Source organism: Nipponia nippon, unplaced genomic scaffold (genome assembly GCF_047370975.1).
Source record: "Nipponia nippon isolate SJK-2023a ecotype South Korea unplaced genomic scaffold, ASM4737097v1 scaffold_3, whole genome shotgun sequence".
NCBI classification, from domain to species: domain Eukaryota; kingdom Metazoa; phylum Chordata; class Aves; order Pelecaniformes; family Threskiornithidae; genus Nipponia; species Nipponia nippon.
The window spans coordinates 51,211,738-51,235,757 of record NW_028262347.1 but is presented as its reverse complement, the minus strand read 5'-3'; the positions used below and the strand labels follow the sequence as shown (position 1 = coordinate 51,235,757).

General features: G+C 43.0%; 1 protein-coding gene across 1 annotated transcript; it reads left to right on the top strand.

Annotated features, from left to right (window-relative positions):
- Positions 1–3,884: 3,884 nt before the first annotated feature.
- On the top strand, positions 3,885–20,017 carry NDUFA12 (NADH:ubiquinone oxidoreductase subunit A12). The gene is made up of 4 exons (XM_087767623.1): positions 3,885–4,030; positions 8,216–8,298; positions 9,290–9,377; positions 19,736–20,017. Exons 1-4 carry the CDS (start codon positions 3,942–3,944, stop codon positions 19,914–19,916), a joined length of 441 nt encoding a protein of 146 aa, XP_087623749.1. The 5' UTR covers positions 3,885–3,941; the 3' UTR covers positions 19,917–20,017.
- The last annotated feature ends 4,003 nt before the right edge of the window (positions 20,018–24,020 follow it).

The following is a 24,020-nucleotide window of genomic DNA, read 5'->3' as shown; positions in this document are numbered from 1 at the left end:
GCCTTTCCTCTTCATACCTCTTTCAAACAACCCCAAAGAACATTTGTATTTCACCATATGAATCCATCTCTCATGAGCTCCTGTTTTTCTTCATATGTGTACAAAGTCTTGCATCAATACATGCCTGTGAACAGCCCTGCTCAGCCATCTCAGTCTTCCTTTACCCTGTGAGCTCTCTAGTGTAAAGTCCTGCTCTTGCTCTGACACGCAACGGCTAATGCAGAATACAGTTTTCTCCTACATGAAACCTTATCGGAAGAAGTCAGGGTTGTGCATTTTGGCTTGAGTGCAGGAACCAAGTGTGTCCTCTGAGTCACTGCGTTGCAGATGAAAGCAAGTCATTTGGACCACTAGAGTATCACCGTTTTCAAGTATCAACACCTGGACGCTTAAGGTTTTTGTGGCTGTTGATACTGGCTCAACTAATGCATTTCGTGATTATTTTTAGTCACTGGATCTCGTAGTAATGCTTGCTCAAATATATTTTCAAGTTAACTGTGCCTGGATTAGGGGAAGGTGGGTGGGGTGTTAATAAGGAGAGAAGAGTATTTGCAGCTTGTGTGGAGTGGTAGGGGAAAAGGGGGATAGCACAGAAGCGATGTTCTGGGGATGCTTTTAACTAAACTTCTGTGGTGGAGTTACCTCCGAGAGCAGAGAAACTAGATGGAGCCGCTCCACCATGCGTTCTTCTGAATTAATACAGCGCCTTTCACTCAGCAGAAGTGTCCACTGGACATCCAGAGACCCAAACTGCCATGCTCTGAACCTCCCGGTAATACCAGCTTCCTAAACAAGAAAGCTGGTTGGCAAGAAACTTCAGAGCAGTCGACCCTGTGGCTTTGGTCCTGCAGATTTCTGGTGCTCTGCAGGCCTGCAGTCTAATCCCTTCCAAGCAGCTGTTCATGAGGTGTCTAAGCTCCTTTACGACGACTTCAGTTCTCCTTCATCTTAAGAGTTTTACTGGGGAGCAAACTGAATAGCCACATACTTTGGCTAATGAAGGCTAGCCGAGGAACAACTGTAAAATGAGTTTTTCTTTCACCCTGTAACCAGTGGAATTTTGCCATTGGGAAATGGAAGATGAAGGTAGAATTACTGCTGGAGGCATAACCCAAACAGCTCCTGCGAAGCGGCAGGTGTTTTCTAAAAGTGCCAGTGAATTTATTCTGGGGGTTTTGAGTGTTCTACTGTTGTCACAGAGGTATATACATATTTGAATGTTTTTTTGAAAATTATAAAATGCTTATGTTTTTTAGCAACATTACACTTTAGCTCCAGGCTATGAATTTACCTTTTAACCTTTTAAAGCAATTGAACCCAACGTTGACCCAACATCGACCGTGACATTTGCATCGAGTTCAGGGAGAATTTTGAACACAGTAGTAAGATTCTTTTTTCATGCTCAGTGACCAAACACATTAACAACAAAAGCAGTTTAAGTAGATGTGATGGGACTTGAGCAGTAATGAGGTAATGAAATTCTTAGTGGAAATCTCACTTGACCCAGTTAATGGAGAAAAATGTAATTCGAAGATGCTGTAAAATGTTCCTGCTACTAAGAATATATTTCCACAAAATCTTCTGTGGGATCACAGTCACGTTAAGAAGTTGATCCCTTCTTCCAGCTTTGTGTCACAATGCCCTGTCCTCCACAGTGGTCTCAGTCTAAGAACCATGGTGCCACATGGATCAGTGAAGTGATTCAGACCATTTTAACCCTTGGGAAAAAAAAATAACGGATGTTCTTTCACTGCCAGCAGAGAAAATATTCATGGAATTATACTCTCAGTCAATGAAAATGACCCCAGTTACATGAATCACGAATAGGCTTAGAAATCGGTTCAAGAGTTGAACCTATTCGATGCTTCAAAATTTGGCTGACCTAATTTAAACTACATTTCTTTCATATTTTACACTCCATCGTCAGTTTGTATCAAAATAATGGTTTCTGTGTATGAAGTTACAGAAAACAAAATGAGTGAATTCTGACTGTAAATGTTCCTCTGTGTTTTTCTGCCTGCTAATGTACAATGATCTGAGCATATTTTAATATATTTAATTTTCTAAGAGTTTTGATTGTGAAAATGCAAATAACCTGCCACAAGTGTACTGAAGCCTGAGACTTACCATGAAACAGGTACTGTGGTGAGAGGGCAGAGCACTGAATCAGCAGGGCTTGTGTTTGAACACAAAATCCCTTGTGTTCAGATTAAAAAATTCTGAATGGGAAACTCAGACCACTAGACTTTACGTTGAAATGGGTGTTATATTTCCACACTCTGAACTTCGCTGACAGACCTTTTTCCCAGTCTCATTTTCCTTTCAGGTTTAATACCACCTGCTTCATTTTTCACCTCGACTCCTGCTTTGTCCCTTCCCAAATCCCCAGTTCTGATGGCGTCAGCGCCCAGGAGCTTGGCCTCGCTGTGCTGACTGACAGCCGGGCTCCGCTGATCAGCCAGTGCCAGTTGCAGCACTGATGATGTGTTTACCGGGTGCTTTTCCAAGTCTTGCCTGCTCTGACAAGGTACTGTGGATCTATTTTTGGCTGGCCTGTGTAGCCCTAGCCTCGTGAAGGTTGGTGAAGTAGTTTCTGCACCTTGCCAGTCCAGCCTGGCAGCGACAGCAGTGAAGTACTCCCAATGTCCGCAGTACGGTAATCAAAAACAGTTCTTCCTGCTGGTGCAGAACCAGGAGAAGGGAGTGGGACAAGATGGAGATGGTGGGGTGGAGATGTGGGTGAGATAGGAGAGAAACATTCCTTTACGGCCTGCCAGAGTTGGGAGAAGACAGGGAGAGGCAAGACTGTTAAGCTCTTCTCTGACCATCGCCCACAGTCTGCATGGGGTGAGATGTCACCTCCCCTATCTCCTAATTTTTGATCTAGGCAACCCTGGACTCATCACTGTCAGTCTTGGCAACTCTTTCCTCATCACGGATCTTGTGACCTGTGTGAAGTAAGGGACAGACAGTAGATATTTCTATTAAAAAGGTTTTTTTTCCCCTATCTTGAAGTTCTTTTGTCTCTTGCTGATCTTCACATGTAATCAGTAGGCAAATGCTCTTTTTATGGATCTAGACACTATGCAGATTGGAAGCCCAAACCTCAGCATCTTCATCAAAAAATACCCTTCAGCAACCTTAACAAAGGCCAGAAGAAGGATCTCATGGCTGGACGCTTCCAGATAGTTGCTCTGTTATCACAAAGAAAGCAAATGCCATGCTAGCTGCACTGGGAGAGGTGTGGTCTGCCAGTCCAGGGAAATTGCCATCGCCTGGGCTGGCGAGGCAGCACCTGGGATACCAGGGTCCTGCTCAAGTGGGACACCGAGATCCTGCTCCAGCAGAGGGTTGTTGCAACGGCCAACGGCCAGGGACATGTGCATTTGTGAAGATGGGTTTTGAGGGAGTTCTGCACCTACAGCCTGCCAAAGAGGTAGTCAGGGCATCCAACTGCAGCCTCCATCTATCTGCAGGAGAGTTAATGAGGACGACGGAGCCGTATTCCTCATCGGAGAGGATGACAGAGCAGGAGGGAAGGCTGAAGAGCCATTTGCGAGGCTGAGGCAGGATCAGCAGTAACGTACTCGGCAGCCGGGCAGGGCAGCACCGAGCTGCCCGGAGGGCAGTAAATCTCCCTCCTTGCCCGTTCTCAGGGGCAGGCCACCGAGAGCCACGGCGGCCTGCTCCAAGCCGGCCGCGGGCCTGGACGGCCCCAGAGGCCGCATCCAACCGGCCGAGCCTCGGCGGCCCGGGCAGCCACCCGCAGCCGCATCCCGTCCCGCCGGCGGCCTTGGGCAACCACCAAGCAAATGGCGGACGGTGCAACGCCGCCTCGGCCTTGCCGCCCTCGCCCGGGCGCCAGGCGGACGAGGCGGCGCTGTCCCGGCGAAGGGGCCGGGCCGCGGGGCGGTGCCGGGAACGGGCGGCGCCGCCCCAAGATGGCGGAGTACGTGCAGCTGGTGAAGCGGGCGCTGAAGCACCTCGGCGGCCACGGCGGCGTCCGCGGAGCCCTTTGGCAGCTGCTGAGGTAACGGGGCGCCCCGCGCGCCCGGAGCAGGCGGCGGGGGGCTCCCCGCTCCCGCCTCGCCGCCCCGCAGGGTCACCTTGGCGGGCCGCGGCCGGGCCGCGGGCGCCCTGCCCCGCACGAAGCGGGGTTGGCGGGGGCGGGGGGACGAGGCGGGGCGGCCGCCGCCGCTTACCGCAGCGCCGGGGTGGTCGGCGGGCCCTGCCTCACGCCGGGCGGTGTGCGGGGCCGGGCCGCAGGAGGAGGCCGCTCCGGGCAGCGCCCCGTGTGCTCCCCCGAGGGGCGGTGTGCTGGGGCGGTACGGCCCCCAGCCCAGCCGGCGGCGGATGCTGTGGTCAGGCAGGCTCCGGCGGTTGTTTTCCCTTCTTCAGGCATCTTAGTAGGTTCCTCGGTGCTGAACTGCCGGTATTGCCCGGGCGGGTTTTCCCGGTGTCCAGCTTCAGTCCTCCCGAGTCCTGTTGCCACAGCCGTGCCCGCCGCGGTGGTGCCCCGCGCTGCTGCAGCCGCCTCCCGTGCTCCTGCGGACCGCCGTCGCGCTGGGCCGCCGGCTGCCCGCTCTGCCTCGCCGCCGGCTGGCGGTGCCCGCTCTGCCTCGCCGCCGGCTGGCGGTGCCTTTCTTGAACGGTCCGGTGCGCAAATCTGAAAGCCGTGCTTCTGCTGAAGTCCTGCGGTGTAAAGCAGAGAATCAGTTCATCTGCCTTGCCAGCTGTAATTCTTGTAACGCTTCAAACTGGCCGTCTGCCTCTTTGGCAGCGGGTTGCCACCGTTGACCTGTGCTCAGCTTTGGATGCCCTCCAGCTCCAGCGGCATCTTCTGCAGAATTAGTCACAGCCTGTGTTTCCAGTCGTGTCTGTGTACTTTGTTCCCCAAGCGCAGAACCTTGCACTCGTCCACATTAAACTTTCTCCTCTTCCCCCCCCCCCCCCCCCATCTCGTCTCTACCTTGCAAAGAGTGTTTTGAATTGTGATACAGCCTGCTTGAAGCTCCTTCCCAAATATGAGGAGCTGCAGATTTACTGTGGTACTCTTTTTTCATTCAAATCCTTGATGAAGTGTCAGGTGGAAGTCTGAATGGTACATAATCCAGTTTTGGCAGTGTCAGTAACCTCTGTTATCTTTGTAGCTGGTCTTGGAAAAGTAATAGAACATTTCTTGAGGGTACAGTGAATATTGTAGGCCTGACCACATAGCCAGAAAGCCTTTTTTTAATAAATAGCGGGAAGTCAGGAGTATGGGATAGGGAGGATTCAAAGAGGTAAAGTTCCCTGCCATATATCAAGGGCTCTCTTATGCTAGAATAAACAAGCCAAGCTTTCTGAGCCTTCTTGAAGACTCTTTTTTTCCAGTTATAACAGCCTTTTTTGTGTTATTTCTTGTCGTTTAAATTGATTTGTTTTGAACAGTGAAACATAACATTTTACACTGTTGCTGATCAGGCCTCATCAGTATTTTTATACAGTGGCTTTAGTGCTTGCTTTGTTCACTGAAGACAGCTCAGTTCATCTGGTACATCCTAGAATCAGCTTGTCTTTTTTTTTTTTTTCCCCCACATGTCACTTAATTGGCAGCTCGTTATTGCCTTGTGGCATCCAGATGTTTTCCTTGGGATTACACATACAGTGCTTCAGTTCTTATTAGTCTCCAGGTGCATCACCTTGTGCTATGACCTTCATGCTATTGAATTTCATGCTGGTGGTATCACTCCAGCCTTTGAAGACAGTATAAAACCTCCTGTACGATAATGTGACCTTCCTCTGTATGGTAATACCATAATCTGTCAGACCCCTGTGCTTTTTGGGGGTGTGGTTTCTGTTTTGTTTTGGTCAGGAACCCTGTAAAGTATTAAATAAGGCTACTAACATCAACATTCTTTGTGGAACTTCACCAGTAACCTTCAGCAGCTCTGTAGTTCTTCTTTCAGCTGAGCATGTTGTCTTCTTCCTGTCAGTCAATGTATTGCTCCTTTTACAATTATTATACATTTTAAGGGATTTTCTCATTTGTTTTGTGGCACAATATTGTATGCTCTTTCTGAAGTCAGCTTGACTTTTGGGAGGTCTCAACTTTGTATTCCTCCTAGCTGTGGTGACAGGCAGCTTCTGGCTTCTCTGGCTCCACTGTAGAAAGCAGCTCAGATAGACCTTCCTCTTGCACAGCATTTTAGAGGGAAATTTCAAGCTGTTAAGTGGTGTAAGTTAAGACAATATATGATTTCCCTGGCTAGTATTTTACTGTTATTATTATCTGTCATCCCCCCAAGTTTTCTTCTCCACTGTTTCCCTTCTAAGGGTGTAGCTATTACACTGGCAGTTCTCAAGAAGAAATGGAGCTGGGGAAATAAAAGCGTAGAAGAGTTTGAGTATGAGGTTTCACCAGAGTGCCTCTTCCTAAGCACATCTTAATGAAGGTCTTGTCAGGGAGCTTTTGTGAGTCAAAGATCACAGCCTGTGTTGACACCTTTCCACCATGCAGAAAAAGGGAGCAGGCAAGACTGGAAGCAGTGCTCTCTTTTTTTTCTCTCAGAAGACTAAAGTTAGGAGAGAGGTCTGCTAGGTGGAGAATCACACCTGATCCTCATAACCGTACCAAACACAAACATAGCTGCTGCCTCCCCTTCACCTTTCAACCCATTGAATCTTCCATCCTAGCTCAAGGAAGAATAATCAAGGTGTATCTTTCTTACAACAATTGATGTGTTTAAGAAGTACTTACTGGTAACTTGGAAAAATTATTTACCCAAGTCAGGAGACTCTTTCTCTGCAAGGGTTTTATTCTGAATTTCCCTGCTTTTCTCTATATGTTTCCCACTGAGGCTGCTGGAACAGGTTTTATGCAGTAGAAGTCAAATTATTAAGAGCTTATGTGCCTGGAAACATTCTCGTTACTCAAGACTCTGTGAAATTGGCTGGAAAATGTCCTCTGGAAGCCATAAATACCTCTTAGTGTTTGCTGTCAGTATTTTGGGCATGACGTCAGGACAAGGGCATAAGAACCCTTAAAAGAAAGGGAGGGGAAGAAGGAAGGGTGAGCAGCAGTGAAATGGCTCTTCTGTTTCTGAAGCTGGGAGCCCAGGCTTGGATAGATGAGCCAGAGATCTTTGAGTGTTTCTTTGGCAGAGGAGAGCTGTGTCAGAGAATCTTTCTGCCTGGGACCACAGAGGTTTCAAATGAGTACTTGGTGGAGTGATTATCGCTTTCATGCATCCTGGCAGAGAAGAAAACAAAAAAACTTTATCTGTGGGTTATATAGTCAAGCTCCCAGCTAAGGAAGCATGCATGTGCACATCCCTTCTGTCACTTGGGACTGAGCTGAGAGTGCGTATAGTCCTACAAATAACTAAAACCTTTGAGAGTAGATTTTTCCTTATGTGATTCTGCCTGGGATAAATGTCAGTAAAAAGGAAAGCAAAGATGCAGATGTAGGGGGAAAAGAGCACTTCAGTAATTTTAAGGTTTTATCAATAGAATGTAAATCATAGGTTCGGTTGCAATATTGATGTGTACAGTAATGTTACAATATGTTCTGTATAAAGAGTTGAAACTGGTATATACCTTACCTGGGTTAGTGTAGAGTCTCCCAGAGTAGCAGGGTAAATGCTTGCATCTTTCACAATTATACAAAAGCTAGAAAGTCACAATTGTAATTTAGGGTTTAGCATGCATTTCCTTGGCAAGCAGCTACAATGGCTTAAAATACTACCGTTCCTCTCTGGGAGGTTAGGGCCCACACAGAGATGTGAGATCTCTTAAGCTGCTTCAGTGCTGACCACTTTCCGTGGCAATTCAAGCTGAAACAGTAGTAACAGTTGAGAAGGATGGTAACATCTTCAACTAAGTGAATTAACATGTGTCTCTGGGACTCCCACAGTATATAAGGTTTTGTGGGTGTTAAATTGTGCAGTATTGCAGAGTTGCTTTATCTTCCACTATAAAGAGCTTTTAAATAAATAATAGCCCCCAAAAGCCTTTTGGTATGACTTTTATTATCCTGTCAGTGGGGTGCACAGTAAAGGCACGCTGACATTAGTTGCAGGAATTGGTGATTATGTTTTGCAGTCCTTAAGCTTGAATAGTTTTCTGAGTAGCTTTACATATTTTCATGACAGATTTTTACCACCCCCAAGAAACCTCTATCGCAACTTCATTCTAAGATGATGTCAACTGAAACTGTTATTTTGGGAATTCACAGGGTGAATGATTTGAAGACTGGTACGCTGATAGGAATTGACAAATATGGAAACAAATACTATGAAGACAAAAGAAACTTCTTTGGTACGTGTGTTAATGTGGATGCCTCCTGGCTGACTGTCCAACTTCGTGCAGCTTGTGTAGTTTCTGCTAGTGAAAGAGAACTTGTTGCCTACCTGACTGCCTCACGCTTGACTTGTGTGCATCTTAGAGAGGGGGCTCATAGAAATGCTTTGATATCTTCTGTCTCTCTACTGCTTCCCTCAATTCATTTGCAAACATAGTCAATCTGAAATAATAAATATGAGAGAAATATAAGCCAGTCAGATGCTGTCTATGTAGGTATGACGCCTACATGATAATGTGGTCAAGAGCTGAATTTGGTCCTTGACCTAAAAGCCAATAGTTTAACAGGTAGGGGAAGAAAGAGAACTGCCTTTAAACCTGCCTCACAGCTGTATTTACTTATATGATCACTTCAGGGCAAAGAAACACGTGTTAGCTTAAACTTCTAATACCTTAAGTGATGGGATTTTAAATAACATTTGTAGAGTACTTAAAGAGGTAGCACCTAAAACAACGAAGGTGACATGTAAGCAATTGACATGCTGGTTAGGCCAAGCTCTGCCTACTGTAGGTTAACTTGTAGCGTACCTGGGGAAAGCAGTTGCTGGTAAACATTGCTTGGTAGTTTTATATGGGTGAAACTTAGTTTAATCTTAGGTTACTAATGGCAATGGCCTTTTGGGAAAGACTCCTCCTAATGGGGAAAAAAAGTCCCCAAACCTGTTTCTCTGCCTGAAAATTTTGTAAGTTCCTGCTTCTGGTTACTTATACAATAGCTAATACTTGCTTCCTCGTGAAAGCGTTAGATTCAGCCATATAAAAATACCGTAACAATGGAAGTACAGAAGACTTAGAAAAATAAAAGCTGTACTGACTTTGAAATAAATGCCCATAATGATAGATACTTTTAGTCAAAATACTTTTCCTTGTGTTTTCATGAATTCTTTCCTTTATATGAAAATAATTTATTTTTTTGAGCTAATACGATATTTCTGTTTGTTTATTTAAGGTCGACACAGATGGGTCATCTATACTAATGAAATGAATGGCAAAAATACATTTTGGGAAGTTGATGGAAGTATGGTGCCCCCCGAATGGTAAACCATTTAGCTTAATAATGTAGAGGGATACCAGTTGTGTAATTGCCTGTATATTTTCTTGTATTACAAAGCACAAGATTAAAAAAAAAAAAAAAAGGCAAAACAATTTTATGGTAATAAAGTTTTCTTGGACACAGCTATCTTATACAAGGCCAGAAGATTTCAGGCTGGTTACTTTTAATTTTGAACTGCATTCGTAATGTTATATTGCTCACTGTCCTGACAGCTGCACTCACTGCTTCTTGGAATGAGAAAAGCATTTTGCCAGCCAGATTGAGCAGGTCAAGCCAGTCCTCCAATTTTCCTAATTAGTTGTGGTTCCATCTTAATGGTTTGGCAAAGCCTACAATAGCATTGAGCAGCCAGAGGTAGAAAAAATATTTTTAGGTAGAAAAAATATTTTTATTATCCATTCTAGACAAGAACCTGAAGAACATAAGACAATGGTGGAACAACATTCCTTAATCCACAGCCATTAACAGCATAACTGTTTCAGTTGATCTACATTGATACTCTACGAGATGATGAACAGCAAAGGGCCAGGGTGCTCTGTATGTTGACTGCTACTTGACTACTGTTTTTCTTAAGGTCTTATTTTCTGTTCATGCATTTTAGTAATAATTCTGTACAGCCTTGAGTTCCAGAAGGTCTCTGGCCACACAGCTGTTAATATTCTTTTTGTCTTCCTAAATAACTCAGAAAAAACACACACCAGATAAACTAACAGTGTATGCTAGCAAAAACAATCTCTATCCGATTCTTGAGAAATATGAATAGCATTTCACCACAAAGCGGTGAAAGGTGATATGAACCAAGAGGTGCGTGGGTAGACTGAACATTGGTGAACACTGTTTTTTTTTTTTATTGCTGTGATAGATGTTTGTGCCAAGGCTGAGATTGGTTATCTAAACTCCTGAACTGTGGCTCTCATTAGAACATTTGAGAAATGCGTGGGTAGATTGTCTAGGTAGTCAATTTTGTTTCAAATTCTCCCAGCCTTAAAATTATGTTTAATGCAGTTAATGCTTTTTTTCTGTCTTCTCCAGTAAGAGCTTAATGGCATTGTTTTTTAGAAGTGACATTAGAATCTCCAAAACTAGCATGTTCATGCCAGTGCGGGGCTGTTCCTTGTTATCTGCGTAATAACTGTTGTTTGGTTCTAGTTTTTATCCTTTCGCTATTAGACTGTGCCAGTTTTCAATATTTTCCTTACTTTGAGGTATGGTTTTTGTTGTTTTGGTTTTTGTTTTTTTTTTCTTTGCTTGTGCTTATGTGTTGTTTATTGCACCTTTACAAACCTCAATAAAGGGTTTCTTCCCAAGTATCAAATGGATGTTTCTAGGATTAAGTAGCTTGTTCAGATCATATAAATTAGTGAGGTAGAAAAACTTGTTTTCCTATCAATGTGGAAAAACTTGCCCTAGAAGAAACAGTAACCGTTTCATTATTTTTAAGAATGGTCAGTGCAGTGGGGCACAAAAAGGCACACAGTCCTGTGTTCTAAGGTATTTTTGTCAGGAAACTTAGGTGTGCAGTACTGTTCAGTTTTTTTGGTTTGTTTGTTTGTTTGTTTGTTTTTTAATTGGTGATAAATTTGTATGTCCCATGGCAACCTTAGATGTTTATTCTTATGTGGGAATCCTAGCTTTGTGAAACATCTAAATCACTGACCTGTAATTCTATACTGTTTAGATACATCTTTAAAAATAGAAGTATTGTGACTGGGAATAAATGCTGTCTTTCAAGACTCTATTTTTTTCATCTGGTGATATACTGTCTTAAATTTTTAACATGGCATAGACTTCTGAATTGAGACTGTTAATATATTGTACAAGTTGCTGTCGATGTAACACTGGGGTTGTGCAACTAGGCAGGAAATGAGTGGTGGTTTTGCACCCAGAAATTTGTTGGAAATAAATTAGATTGTGTGAAATTACTTCTATTAACAAAGAGATTAATTTGGTCCATAGTATAATAGTATCTGTCCTGTCAGTTGTAAAAAATGTTTATTTCTTAAAGCACTAGCCCTTCCTGCAACAAATGGAAAGGTGAGATGAGTTTGTCATCCTTGGGCCAGCTGCGAAGCATATACAGTACCATTGTAACAGCTGGGTTGTGATCTGAATACTTCTTCTAAACACTGATTTTTGACTCTGAGTTTTAGTTAATTTGGCTCAGCAGGGCATTTTGTGGGTATGTTGTTGTACCCTCTGCAGGTGGAAGCAGGTTTTACTACATTGTTTATGCTGGTGTTACTTTCAGAAAATATTTTGCAACTGTCATGCCTAAAGATGACACTTAACAAAATCAAGGTTTAAGACCAGGGCTAACCTAGAGGTTTCAGGTTTTCTGTTTTTAAGTAGTAATGTTAACTAGTTTGTAATGATTTTGTAGTGCTCTTATAAAAATCCTACTGATTACACTATTTTCTTGGGAAGTATAGAGAACACTGGCAGATGTGCAGGAAAAACTCTTTCTTCCTTTTTTTTCAGTATAAGTCATACCACAGATTGTTTTTCCCCATATTTCTGTTGAATACACTGTGCATCTTAAAGTGTAATTTTGTGGTCAGTCGTGTGCCTTCAGGATTGTGGAATACAAATGATTGTTGAAATACAATCAGGTGGACCTCATCATGCATGATGAATTGGAAAAAGCATTTTGGTATATTGAAAAGTTCTGAAAACAGCTGTCTGGAAAAAATAAAATGACAATTCATTTAGCTTCCCTTTACCTTCTGTCAGATACTGGGGAAAAGGAAAAAGCAGCACAAAAAAACATCTAATGTAATAACATGTTGTATTACCGCTTTTAGGAACTACTGAATATTTTCAGTATTCTGAAATAATTGATGTGATGTCTTTTGACAACGGATATACTGAAATCACAATCTGAAGGAAATCAAGAGAGTTGTTTTGACATATGTCTACTATACAGGGAGTTGAGACGGTTGCTTTTTTAAAATGTTGTCATACCAGAATATGTAGGCTTGTGGTTTATTTGGATTTAGTTGTGTTACTTAACCTCCTTGTTACTCTGGGTTTCTTTTCTTATCTTCAAAATCAAGGTCTTGGTATGTACTTTGTTGGAGACAAGTTAATTAGATTTTTTTTTTTTTTTAAATTTCCTCAATACTTGCATTGGGAATGATTAGTATTAATCTTCTTGTAATGCTTTATGAGATATTGGGACCATTATTTTTCCCTACACAAAGACATCTTTTACACTGTTAGATAGTTAGAAAAGCCAAAATGCTTGTTTCATCTCCTACTGTTCAGAGCATGTTGTTTGCAGGAACTTAGTACTTCCATTTTTGAACACACTGATCGGGTATGCTCTGTGAACATATGAACAATAGAAGTTAAATCTGTTTATGCCAATACCTGTATACACTCTCTTCAGTGCTTTCATAGATGTCTCCATTACAGAATTGCTCTAATCGTTGGGCTGTGTGTTGGGCTCATTTCCATTTTACTGTTACGTTAGGAGGCCCAATATCACCTTTTGCTCCTCATTCATTTATCTCCCAACCTAAAAGTACTACAGTTAGCAAATCATCTCCAGGAGCATCAGGTGATACTATTTTGTACAGCTGGCATATGCCGCTTCATGCATGTGCTCACATTCACGCATAGTCACAACTTATGTACAGATGCACTCATTACAAGCAAAACTTTTTTTTGTTTACTCAAAAATAATCAAAAACCAAGCAGGAAGATGATATGGATAAATGACTTTCAGGTTTAATATTTTATACTTTTCGCTCTGTAGAAAAGCTTTTGAAAGGTTTCAGGGAAGAAAATGTTAGCGTTAAGATTAACATGTGACTCCTTTAGCAGCTTGTAAGTACTAGTTAGGGTACTTCCACAAGCAAAGAGTTTTCATAGTAAAAACTGGCTATCTTGAATGTGTACTTCTTGATAATAGTGCGTTTTTTTTCTCTTCCTAGGGCAAGGGCTGTAGGGATTATAGTTCTCTTCATCCACCCTCCCACCTGCCCCAGTAGAAGCAAGCTTGGATCACAGGCTGAAGCCTAGGTGAAATATTCTGGGCAGGTTTGTTAGTAAGGAAGTGCGCTTAAAGCAGTGTTAGCTCCCCCCCCCCTTAATCAAAGGCTGCACAGAGAAGTGAAATATTAGGGATATAAAATGTAGGTAGATGAATCAAAGAGCTCAGTGCCGCTTTTTTCCTGAATTTTACTACCAGCTGCAGATCATCTGCACTCATAAGTTTGGCAACGTGGCAAGTTGCATTGTCTCACTTTGTGATCACAAGAGGAAAAGGAGGAGTGAAATCATATGGCTGGGTGTAGAGATGGAGGGCAGGACCCTGCTCTTCTGGCACCAGCAGCTTCTTACTTTATGGTGTGCAGGAGGAGAGCAACTAGCAGTGCTGCAGGATGATCTGGCTTTTATGGGGATGGCAGGTTGATTAAGTCCACATGATAATACTGCTGAGAAAGAAGTGTGCCTTCCTGAGAAGTAGAAAGAATTACTGCCTGCGCTCATGCAAAGTGACTCTTCCTTTCTGCTTATTACCAGGAAGACTTATATAGGGTATAGCGCTTGACCAGTGGAAGAAGCCTAGGGAAGAGCAGCAGGAACAATCAGACCTCTGAAGACAGTTGGAAGGATTTGGGGTTGCTTAAAAAGGAGAGGAAATGACCATGGGTATAATCTTGAAGTATTTAATCTCTTGAGGAAGAAGGTCCGTCTTTCACAGATAGATGGGTAGAATAGGAAGCAGTAGGTTTAAAGTTAGCCACAAAGATGGTAGAAGGTTTAGAGGGGAAGCCGTATGAGGAGCGGCTGAAGTCACTTGGTCTGTTCAGCCTGGAGAAGAGGAGACTGAAGGGAGACCTTATCGTAGTATCCTCCCTCACAAGGGAAGGAGGAGGGGCAGGCGCTGATCTCTTCTCCCTGACGACCAATGATAGGACCCGAGGGAACGGCAGGAAGATATGCCAGGGGAGGTTTAGGTTGGATATTAGAAAAAGGTTCTTCACCCAGAGGGTGGTGGAGCACTGGAACAGGCTTCCCCGGGAGGTAGTTTACAGCGCCAAGCCTGACAACATTCAAGAAGCAATTGGACAATGCCCTCAGACATATGGTGTGATTTTTGGGGTTGTCCTATGCAGGGACAGGAGTTGGACTCGATGATCCTTGTGGGTCCCTTCCAACTCAGGACATTCTATGATTCTATGATTCTAAATTACCGAAGCGATACAGATTTGACATTACTATCCTTACCACTAAAAAATTCTACTCATCTTCACTGGTATGACTTGGTTTGGGAAGATGAGCAAGCCATTATTACAGCAATTCCGTATCCGTTGTCTGATGGGAGTGACGTGGATGTAGCTGATACTTCCTTGGGTCTGAAGCAGAATGTCTAAATCCCTTCCAGACTTGCATTTCTTGATTCTTTGATCCTCACATCTAATGGTTTGTTGATTATTTCCACTGGAACAAGGTGAGGGGAGAGGACTGAGTATCTTCCTGTCCTTAATCTCTTTGGGATCAGAGGAGAGAGTAGCATTTTTTTCCCCAAAATTACCTGTATCAGTCTTGATTTTCAGGTTATGTTCACATCTCATGCAGAAGTTCCCTATGTGCCGGCTTATTCCTGTCATGCGCTCCTATGTGCTATTCAGTGATCAGGATACTCCTGTAGCTGGAATTTGGAAGAGCACAAGTTTGCATTTGGAGGATTCTGGGAGGTTCAGCTTGATCCCACTGAGAGGGGGCAACTTGGAACCCAATTTTCTACTTTCAACAGGGTTATGCTGTGGAGTAAGGCTTCCTTTTGAGAGCATATAAAGTCTATGCAAGTCAGGGCCTGATATCCTGCTGGATGCCAGAGGCGTGCTTCTCTTGCATCCCATTCAAAGCCTTTTGAGGCTGTCTGCACGCTGCTCGTTTACCATTTACCTGGTTTAATGTAATTTGGATTGTGTTTTGGCCAAATACTTTGCAAAACCAAATTGACAGCTGGTTTACGTATACAAACTAGTGGAAACTAATTTGTTCTTTCAATATGTTATGTCCTGTGGGGAAAGAACTGTAATTTCAGAATAGTTTTCTTCTTTTGCAGGGACGCTTCCTTTTGCCAGCGTTGTCCTATGTATGTGCAATGTTTGTACCATACTTGGATGTTTATTTCCTTGTGGTGCAAATCTGACATTTTTGGAAGGAGCTTCAGGATTGTTAACTTCATACAATGAAATATTTCAAATTTAACTTCAGTTTAACAGTCTGCATCCTCTTTGTTCGTTGATTTGACAGCTGAAGGAGGGCGAAATGTAGCATCTCTGACTTAAAGTGTCAGCATACTAAGAAATGTAAAGAAATGTGCTGTTCTCCTCCAAAACTGCTGCTTTTCAAGTCTGCCTGTGAGGGAAAACAAAACAAAAAGATGGAACTGAAAAGCAATGGGGGAGTAAAATTTCCATCCTTCGGTAGCTTCACAATAAATTTGTGAGTTTTATAACTAGATTAAATGCTGGTGTGGTGTTTTCTGGTGAATGGGGTGCTGTCTCATTACTATACAATGGTATCTTATAGTAGCTTGCATGAGAAATCAAAGTTCTCTCCCATGTGTACACAAATAAACGCATGTTTCTTGTCCCTTTTTCCTTTTCTTCCCATACATAGACCTGGAATAACAAGTGAAGACTATCTTTAAAATAAAAAAAGCTTCTTTCTATGCTAGTCAAAGTTAAATCCCTGATTTCTCATTCACTTAAAGTACTTGAGAAAGCACTGAAATAATTTTTGCCCTTTGACCATAACATGCATCTTCATTTCTCTTTTGTCTTATTATTATTGTTAACTTGTTGAAAAAACTGGATGCTAGGAAGTTGGCGAACATCCTGAACTTACGTAGATGGTGCCTGAACCTTGCAGATGCACATATGGTAGTAGCTACGGAGTTTGTATAGCATCAGTTCTTGTTTGACAGCTTGTACATCATATAATTGGCTCCGGTCCCTTGTAGCTTCAGTTTGAAATCTCCTTGCTTTTAAATATTTGTCTGACTTGGGAGAAAATTCTACATAGTCTTGAGAGCAGCTGAAGATACTTTGAGGTGTCTTTTAGCCGTTTACCCAAGGCAAAGTCCAGAGGCTTTGCTAGCCTCAGTCTGCTTGGTAGTGACTCTGCTCTGTGATTCAGGAAGCTGCTTCAGCCTCTTCAGAGCTTCTGCTATCCTCCTTATTTTCTTTGCTCTGTGTAAATTGTGTGCTTCTTTGTAGGTTTTAAGTCATTAATTGCTTTTGAATCCTGTTTTTCCATGCCTGGATTTATAGGCAGAGTTTGTATAGAAATCTGGCCATCTGCAAGGCATCAAATCTCTTTATTCGTGCTGTTCAATCTCGTGCAGGAAAAGCTTTTCTTGAGCATCTGGGAGTAGAATCTATGAGACATCAGGGCTTCAAAGGACTCTTTGAGGAAGGTTGTCAAGGGGAAAGTCTTCCCAAAATAAAGTTTTCAGTTTTTACACATTTTGCATAAGTGGAGAGTGGGAGCTTTTGTTTGAGAGCACAGAGTCTTTGCAAATCAAAATGCTTTTGTAAGTCACATGTTGGGCTTCTAAGGGGAATCTGTTGTGACCAGGCTTAAGCCCTGAAAGTCTTAAATATAAGTGTACCTAATAGTGGATGGAGTTCTAAACAAACTTTTGAAATCTCTTCAGGCATTTCAGTACCTGTGACTGTACTGAATTGTCCTATAGGTGAGCAATTATTTTTCTACTTTCCAGTGAGAAAATGGAGTTTAAGGATTGTTTTTGCTGATCTATTTAAATTTGAGCCTAATTTCATACTGATTTTTTTTTTAATTTCAGAAAATCCTGAAAGCCAATATAGTAATGCTTTAATTACTCCAAAATACTGTATTTTAAAAGACTTCATGGATTTAGTCTTAGAAAAGCTGCAAAACAATAGTTTAAATGACAGAATAAAACTATTCTGTTTTCTGTCTCCCAAGTTAAATGAGTAAATATGATCACAATATTGACTTGAGTTTTTTTCTGATGTTTCAAGGAGTGAGTGTACGACGTAAATACACTTGTAACGAAAGAGGTGCCAGACATGATGCAAGCTTGAAATCTAGCTGATTTTGACTGAGCTTTAATAGAATTCTTGCGCTCCACCTGCTCCGGCCTGTCTTTCAGGGCCTTCGTAACTGCGTTTCTGTCCGAGAAGAGAATTTTTTGTTTGTTCTGTTGGTGTGCACAACTCTCGGGAGAGCATGAGGGCAGGGCGGTGAGGCATGGTGACAGGAACATAAATAGGGTTTTGTTTGCAGGATCCCTATCCACTGTTAGCAGAAGCATCACTAGGTGAAGGTGTGTGAGTTTATGTTGCCTCTATGTGTTATGGTAAGCAGTTTTGAAAATAAGACTCCTCTGGAGTGATACCATGAAGCATTTTGAAATGCAGTACTTAAGTCAGTATTGTCAGAATATACATGGACCTTTCTTTTCCCCTTCCTCCCATGCCACAAACGGTGTGTTTCTTTGTGTTAGCAATAGAGACCCGGCTTGTTGGGTATGAGCGTGTGATCCCACCTCTGTCAAGTTAGCTGTTTTACAGCGTTTCTGCCAACTTTGATGCTAGCCGTCGTAGGACACGTGATACCTCAGGTGGTGTGAAGCACGCCAGTACACAGAATTCTTCGAACGGGCGTGAATTGGGAGAGGGTGTTCGCCTAAGGTCAGAGCTTTGTGTAATGTGGCCAGGGTGTTTCAGAGGCTGGTAATACCAGGTTTAAAATCGAACAAGGCCTGATCCTGTATCCTCAGATCACATCATGATTAGTAGTACTATGGGGCCACCTTCTTCCAGACAGAAATAATTACCCAAAATCTTCTTTTTTTAATTGAAGTAGTGGGAAATGTATACTTCAAACGATACCAGATTTACCGAGGCGAGTGGGGGAGGAAGAGAGGGATCCCCTTCCCATGTATAACTTTGAAACTTCTAAGTGGATGATTTTTCCCATAGGAGGCCATTCTTTACCTCTAAACAAGGTTTTTCTTCTTACTTTCAAAGGATCTTATGGTTCCACCTGGTTTTGCATTCAAGCCAGTTTTCTGGCAGTCCTTAGTCCTACAATGTGTAGTTTTTGTTTGTGGTTTTTGTTTTGTACTTGTAGAAAATGAACACTTTCTTTTTTAAAGTGAGATTTTGTACTAAAATTATATCCAAAGTTGTGAGTTTTTCTTTTTCTGAAATAAATGTCTAGAAGCTATTTGACTGAAAAGATAATCAACCTTCTGTAGAGCTCTTCAGATTTAGAATATACTTTTCAGTCTATTTCTCACTACTTCTATTGTGGTTTTGTTTTGCTGTATCAATGAAGTATGACAGATTTGTTGCTAAAGGCTGAAGATGCAATTTTTAGGCTTTCTAATAACAACTGGAATAGAAGACTTCTCATTTTGGGGTCAAGTCTTTGGCAAAAGCTGATTAGCAGAAGCCTCTTTAATTCTACCTCAGTAAAAAATACATAAGGTTGCAAAAAAAGTCATAACCTCACTTCTGTCATAACTGTGCATACAGTGTGAAGTACATGTAAACTGGCAGATAATTAAAATGTTATTCAGGTTTGAAAATGGCTTTGGGCACTGCAATAGAAATGGGATGAAATCAATTCAGTTGATCCCTGCTGTAGCGTTTCAGTAAATTGTTATGGAAAATACTGTGCTCAATCATTAATGTTGTTTGCACAGGGGAGGATTGACATTTAGTTCATAGGTAAAGGATAATCACTATAATCACTTGGTAATTACCTCATTACTGATTGGTATCAATCATTTTATTGTGCAGTCAGTAAACATTTACATGATTGTTTTAGGTGAACCTGCATCATTAATCCATATCCCAAGTGGTAGCCTCATGAATGCTGTGGAGGTGGTATTGAAATTGTTGTGCAGTGTAGTCTTCTAGTAATTCAAAACAAAACAAAAACCCCAAAACCCAACAAAACAAAACCTCATGTGTTTTGTCATTTGCAGTGCCTGTCTTGACCTGGCTGGCTGGTTAAGGCCATAGAAACACGTCACAATGAAATAGCCTCTGCCCAAATACTACGCGTAGGAAGGAACAGGAAATTCAAAGTCAGGTGTGCTTTCAGTTGCTTGGAAGCAGAACTGTTATTTATCAGTTATGTTTGTGTAATGACTTTAAATCAGTATCCTGTAGTCTCATTCAAAGTCATACTGGATTAAAATTATTTCCTCCCCCCCCTCAAAATAAATACTTAGCGTCTCTTCAGAGGAGAACCCTTGGAGTCAGGAGGAAGGCTTGTTACAGATCACGTAATAACATTACAATGTGTCTTTGTCCTCTTAAGGCATCGCTGGCTTCATTCAATGACGGATGACCCTCCAACTACTCATCCACCAGTTGCTCGTAAATTTATCTGGGAAAACCATAAATTCAATCTGAGTGGCACTCCCGGACAGTATGTACCTTACTCTACTACTCGCAAGAAGATACAAGAGTGGATCCCACCTACAACAGCTAGCAAATAACAACAGCAACAACAACAACAACAGTGACTTGCCTCAGCTTTGGCTTTCAGTGTAAATTGTATTTTCACTGGTTTTGTTCAAAATAAAAGCCTCCTATAACAGCTGTGGTTTAGTTGATTGAATTGGGAGGAAAACAAGTGAGAAAACATTGGGAAGAGGTAGAGGACAGAATACATGACAAATCTTAATCTCATCAAGATATTGGGCTTTTTGTCATATTGTCAGCAGCTCTCAAACTCTTTTTAGCTTGATAACCATTTCTGTGACAGTCACTTCTCACATTGGTACCATTCAACAGAATACAAATATAAATTTGAAATACGGGATTCTCATCTGTAACATTATCCTGTTATAGTCTCTGCATGGCAAATAATGTACTATTCATGTACTATTTTAGGAAGCCATCTCTTTAAATATTTATAAGGCAAGTTAGAATAATAAGGCCAATCAAGGATTATAGTTTTTATTCATAAATTCTTTGTGCATGAGTATGCATGCATTACTGTATTACAGCATGGTATGACACATAATATAGAACTTGTCAGGCTGTAGTAATCAAATGACATCTCACCTCCTGCGGGAACTCAGCCATAAGCAGAGGGCCCCCGTCTCAAAACCTTTTTTGTTGCTTCTGTGTTATTGAGATTCTTTAGAAGATGTTCTGACAAGGGTTCAGCATGGGTTGTTTGTCCTGTTGTGACAAGACTTTAAAGGTTTTTGGAAGTTTGAGAATGCACACTTTTTTGGGGAGGTAGAGAAGTAAAATGTACCAGAACCTGTGCTCTAAAATGTGAAGTTTGCGAGTTCACGGTTGAAAGAGAGTTGGTTGGTGGGTCGCTTGGAGCCGGCCGGAACCGGCTGTGTCCTCTCCTCACAGAGGCCATCCCTGCAGCCCCGCGCTGCCAGCACCTTGACAATTACACCCAATGCACTGACTTATAAAAATCACTGTTACAGACAACTAAGAAGGGTTTTGAATATATTATATGCTTGCAATTGCCTGTCAAGAAGAAAAAACGTACTTTGCGCCCTAATAGCCACCCAAGTGGCTGCACTGCTGGCTCTATGCTGGCTTCTTTTCCTTCTCATCCCCACCTGACTGGGTTGCTTAACCCCCAGTTGCTTCCTTATCAAATCAAATTCCGTATTAATTCATTATTTAAAAGTGGTGTTTTTTAGCTTTAATTGCTTTAAACTAGTTCTAGTCTTTAAATTAGTAGGAAGTAGCACTTAGTGAGATCTCCTAACCTATCTAATTAAAAAAGGATAATGTTTAATTTACTTTAAGTCAACAAAGCACTGAGCACGGCTGAAAAGCAATTTGAGCCATACTGAGCAGCGTACGTGGAAAGGGCTCTTTCAACATTTTCATCTTGATAGATTATTTGGCCATAAGAACCAAGTTTGCCCCAGCACTGCTGAAGAGCTTCATTACTAACACTCATCTGTACACGCCCTACGGGCACAAACCTGGGTAGAGCAATTAGCGCTATTAGCCTCTGCTTCTTTTTAATGTGTTTCCTACCTATTTAATTCCCCTTCCTTCTTTGTCCACGTTTGTCCACAAATGCTGGATTTCAAATGCAGAATTTCACTGACCTCTCTTGTAACACTGCGTCTCCAAGGTAGATCGCATAAGGCATGTACAGGAAATAAAGCGTATGCAGAAAAATCAGCAGTCCTCCACAGGGCGCTCTGTAAATGCTTCTGCGACTCAGTCTTTTTATCGGCAACCTCCTTCACTTATGGAAGTTCACCTTGGCTGATGACATCTGCCTCGGTATCCAGGCTCAGTTGCTTTCCGACCTAAATGACATTTTAAATGCCAAGCTGGCTGAGTGTCACAACAGATGGTGTCTTCAACCAAGTGCAACTGAAGCACTGACAGGAATATTCCCCTTATGCTAAATGTGACTTTTTAAAAGAAGCAACTTTGTGACACGGGAACCATCCCATTAAGAAGACAAGTACCTCTTCCAGGAGCAGCCAAGCGCTAAAACTTGCTTTTGTTTTAAAACTGTGTCTTTACCAGTAGCTTTTCACATCCCCGCAGTCCTGGGCAGCCCTTGGCAGTAGCTGGCTCCGGGCTATCGCTGTACCGACAGCACGCTTGGCTCGGCCCCGTGCATTGGCGGGGAGCCCTTCACTCAACAGGACACTGCTTCCTCCCTCCTGGCTGCCTGGGGCTGCACCCCTCTGCCCGATGCATCCGCAACCGGCCATGAGGCGTCAGGGTGGAGAATGACAGAGAAAGGAGCTTCAGGAGACCGTCTGCCTATATGACGATCCCAGTACCGATGGGTCAATACTGAGGCGTGCAACACCGCTCTGCTGGCCGCCCGCACCTCCCCTGCGCTGCGTTCAACCCCCCTGCCCAGCCAGCGAGCGAGTGTGGCAGGACGCGCTGCCCCGTCCCCGTCACCACGGGTGACTCTGCCAGCAGGGAGTTTATCAAGACCCTGAGAGTCCAACAGCCCAGGTCAGCACAGCACAGCGTTACGATAACACGAGCGGGCACCATCACAGGATCCATCAGCGGCACGCCGCTCACTAAGCCTCCAGATTTTGATCTTAAGACTCAAAACTGGCTGCGCAGGTCTGGAGTGGGTGGAGGTTGCCTTTCAGACAGAGGACTTGTGCTGTAGGCGTATACAAACAACACTGCTCAGTGCTCATGAGACTTGACATTGGCTTTGATGTTGAAAGCAGCTGATGAATCCTCTGTAGCTCCGTTTGGCAAAACGTTACTTCACTAGGTGAGATGGAGGGGAGAGGCAGCACCAGCATCGCACTGAAGAGCTTGCAGCAGAGAGTTAACATTTCATAACTGTTTCTGGCTACAACAAAAGGAGAAATGTTTGACAGGTGAGGACATCCTGGGCCATTTAAGAAAGCTGGAAGGAGAGGGGAGGAGGCCTTGTCTTTCCCTGCCCAACCTGTGCTGTACTACTGACTCCTGCACGCTGTGCCCACCCGGCTCCTTGAGGGCACGTCAAGAACATTCAGATACTCACCACCTCGCATTTTTATGCCACGTAAACTCAGGCTTCAATTTTGGGGATGTTTCCTGCTAAGGTTGGTGCTGGGAAGCAGTCTTGAGTGGGAGTTACAGGGATGATTGTTTTGGATACAGTTGGAAGTCATCAGCCCAGCAAGCTGGGGTATGTATTTTCCACAGCTGTGATGCATTCAGAGAGAAACCTTTGAGTTACTAATTCTGTGGGGCTTATTGTTCTGCTGGTAACAAAGGGGGAAAGAGGGAACAGATCCTTGCTTTGCTAGGAGGTTAAAACAACAGCAAGTCCAAAGGCTTCATGTGGTGTTCGCAAGGGGTGTACAAAAGCGGGTACTTTGAGGTGGTGGGGGGGGAGGTAGCAGCCTTTAAATGGCACTGCAGGTTCCTCCTGCAAATCCCACAGCCAATGCTGCCTTACGCCAGGGGGAAGCCTCCGTCAGTGGAAGAGATCGGAGCAACACGTATCGGCGGGGAAGTGCCCAGCAGGGATTTCCTCCTGGAGACCTGCTGAGCTTTGAACACCACCCTCTGGTTCCCAAGCAGAGCAAGGCCCACACACTGGAGCTAATGGTGGCTCTCACTTCCAGCCAGAATTCAGCATGGAGTCCAGGAAGGGGAGCGCTTTGCTGTGCGTGCTGTTCCCGGCTTCCAGCAGGAGCATCACTACGGCCACACTCGGAGCCCCTAGAGACTTCCCTTTGCTGAAGAGCCCAAACCAGGTCTGGCCATTTCCTTTACTTATGCTTTCAAGTCACTCGTACCCACATAACGTCATTTCCCAGACCGATGAATTTTGCAGGCGCTCTTAGTTTTGTTCACATGAGACAACAGGAAGGGCAGAATCAAAGCAGGATTTTGAGAAAAAAAGCAGTGTTTTCAAAATTTATATGTGAAGTAATCACCTCCAAGAAGGTTCTGTTTTTGAAAAAGCACTTTAAGACTTACATTTATAATTTCCTCTGTGTATTTTACTTAGAGGTTTGGGTTCATGATTTTTCTCCTATTAAATATCAACAGAGTAAAAAAAAAAATAGAACACAGATACATGTGTGCTAAGCAATATGTGTATACACAAATATGCATAGATA

Coding starts and splice junctions, on each gene's coding strand:
- NDUFA12 (XM_087767623.1), top strand. CDS start 3,942: ATGGCGGAGTACGTGCAGCTGGTGAAGCGGGCGCTGAAGCACCTCGGC. Junction 4,031..8,215: donor GCCCTTTGGCAGCTGCTGAG/GTAACGGGGCGC, acceptor GGGAATTCACAG/GGTGAATGATTTGAAGACTG. Junction 8,299..9,289: donor AGACAAAAGAAACTTCTTTG/GTACGTGTGTTA, acceptor TGTTTATTTAAG/GTCGACACAGATGGGTCATC.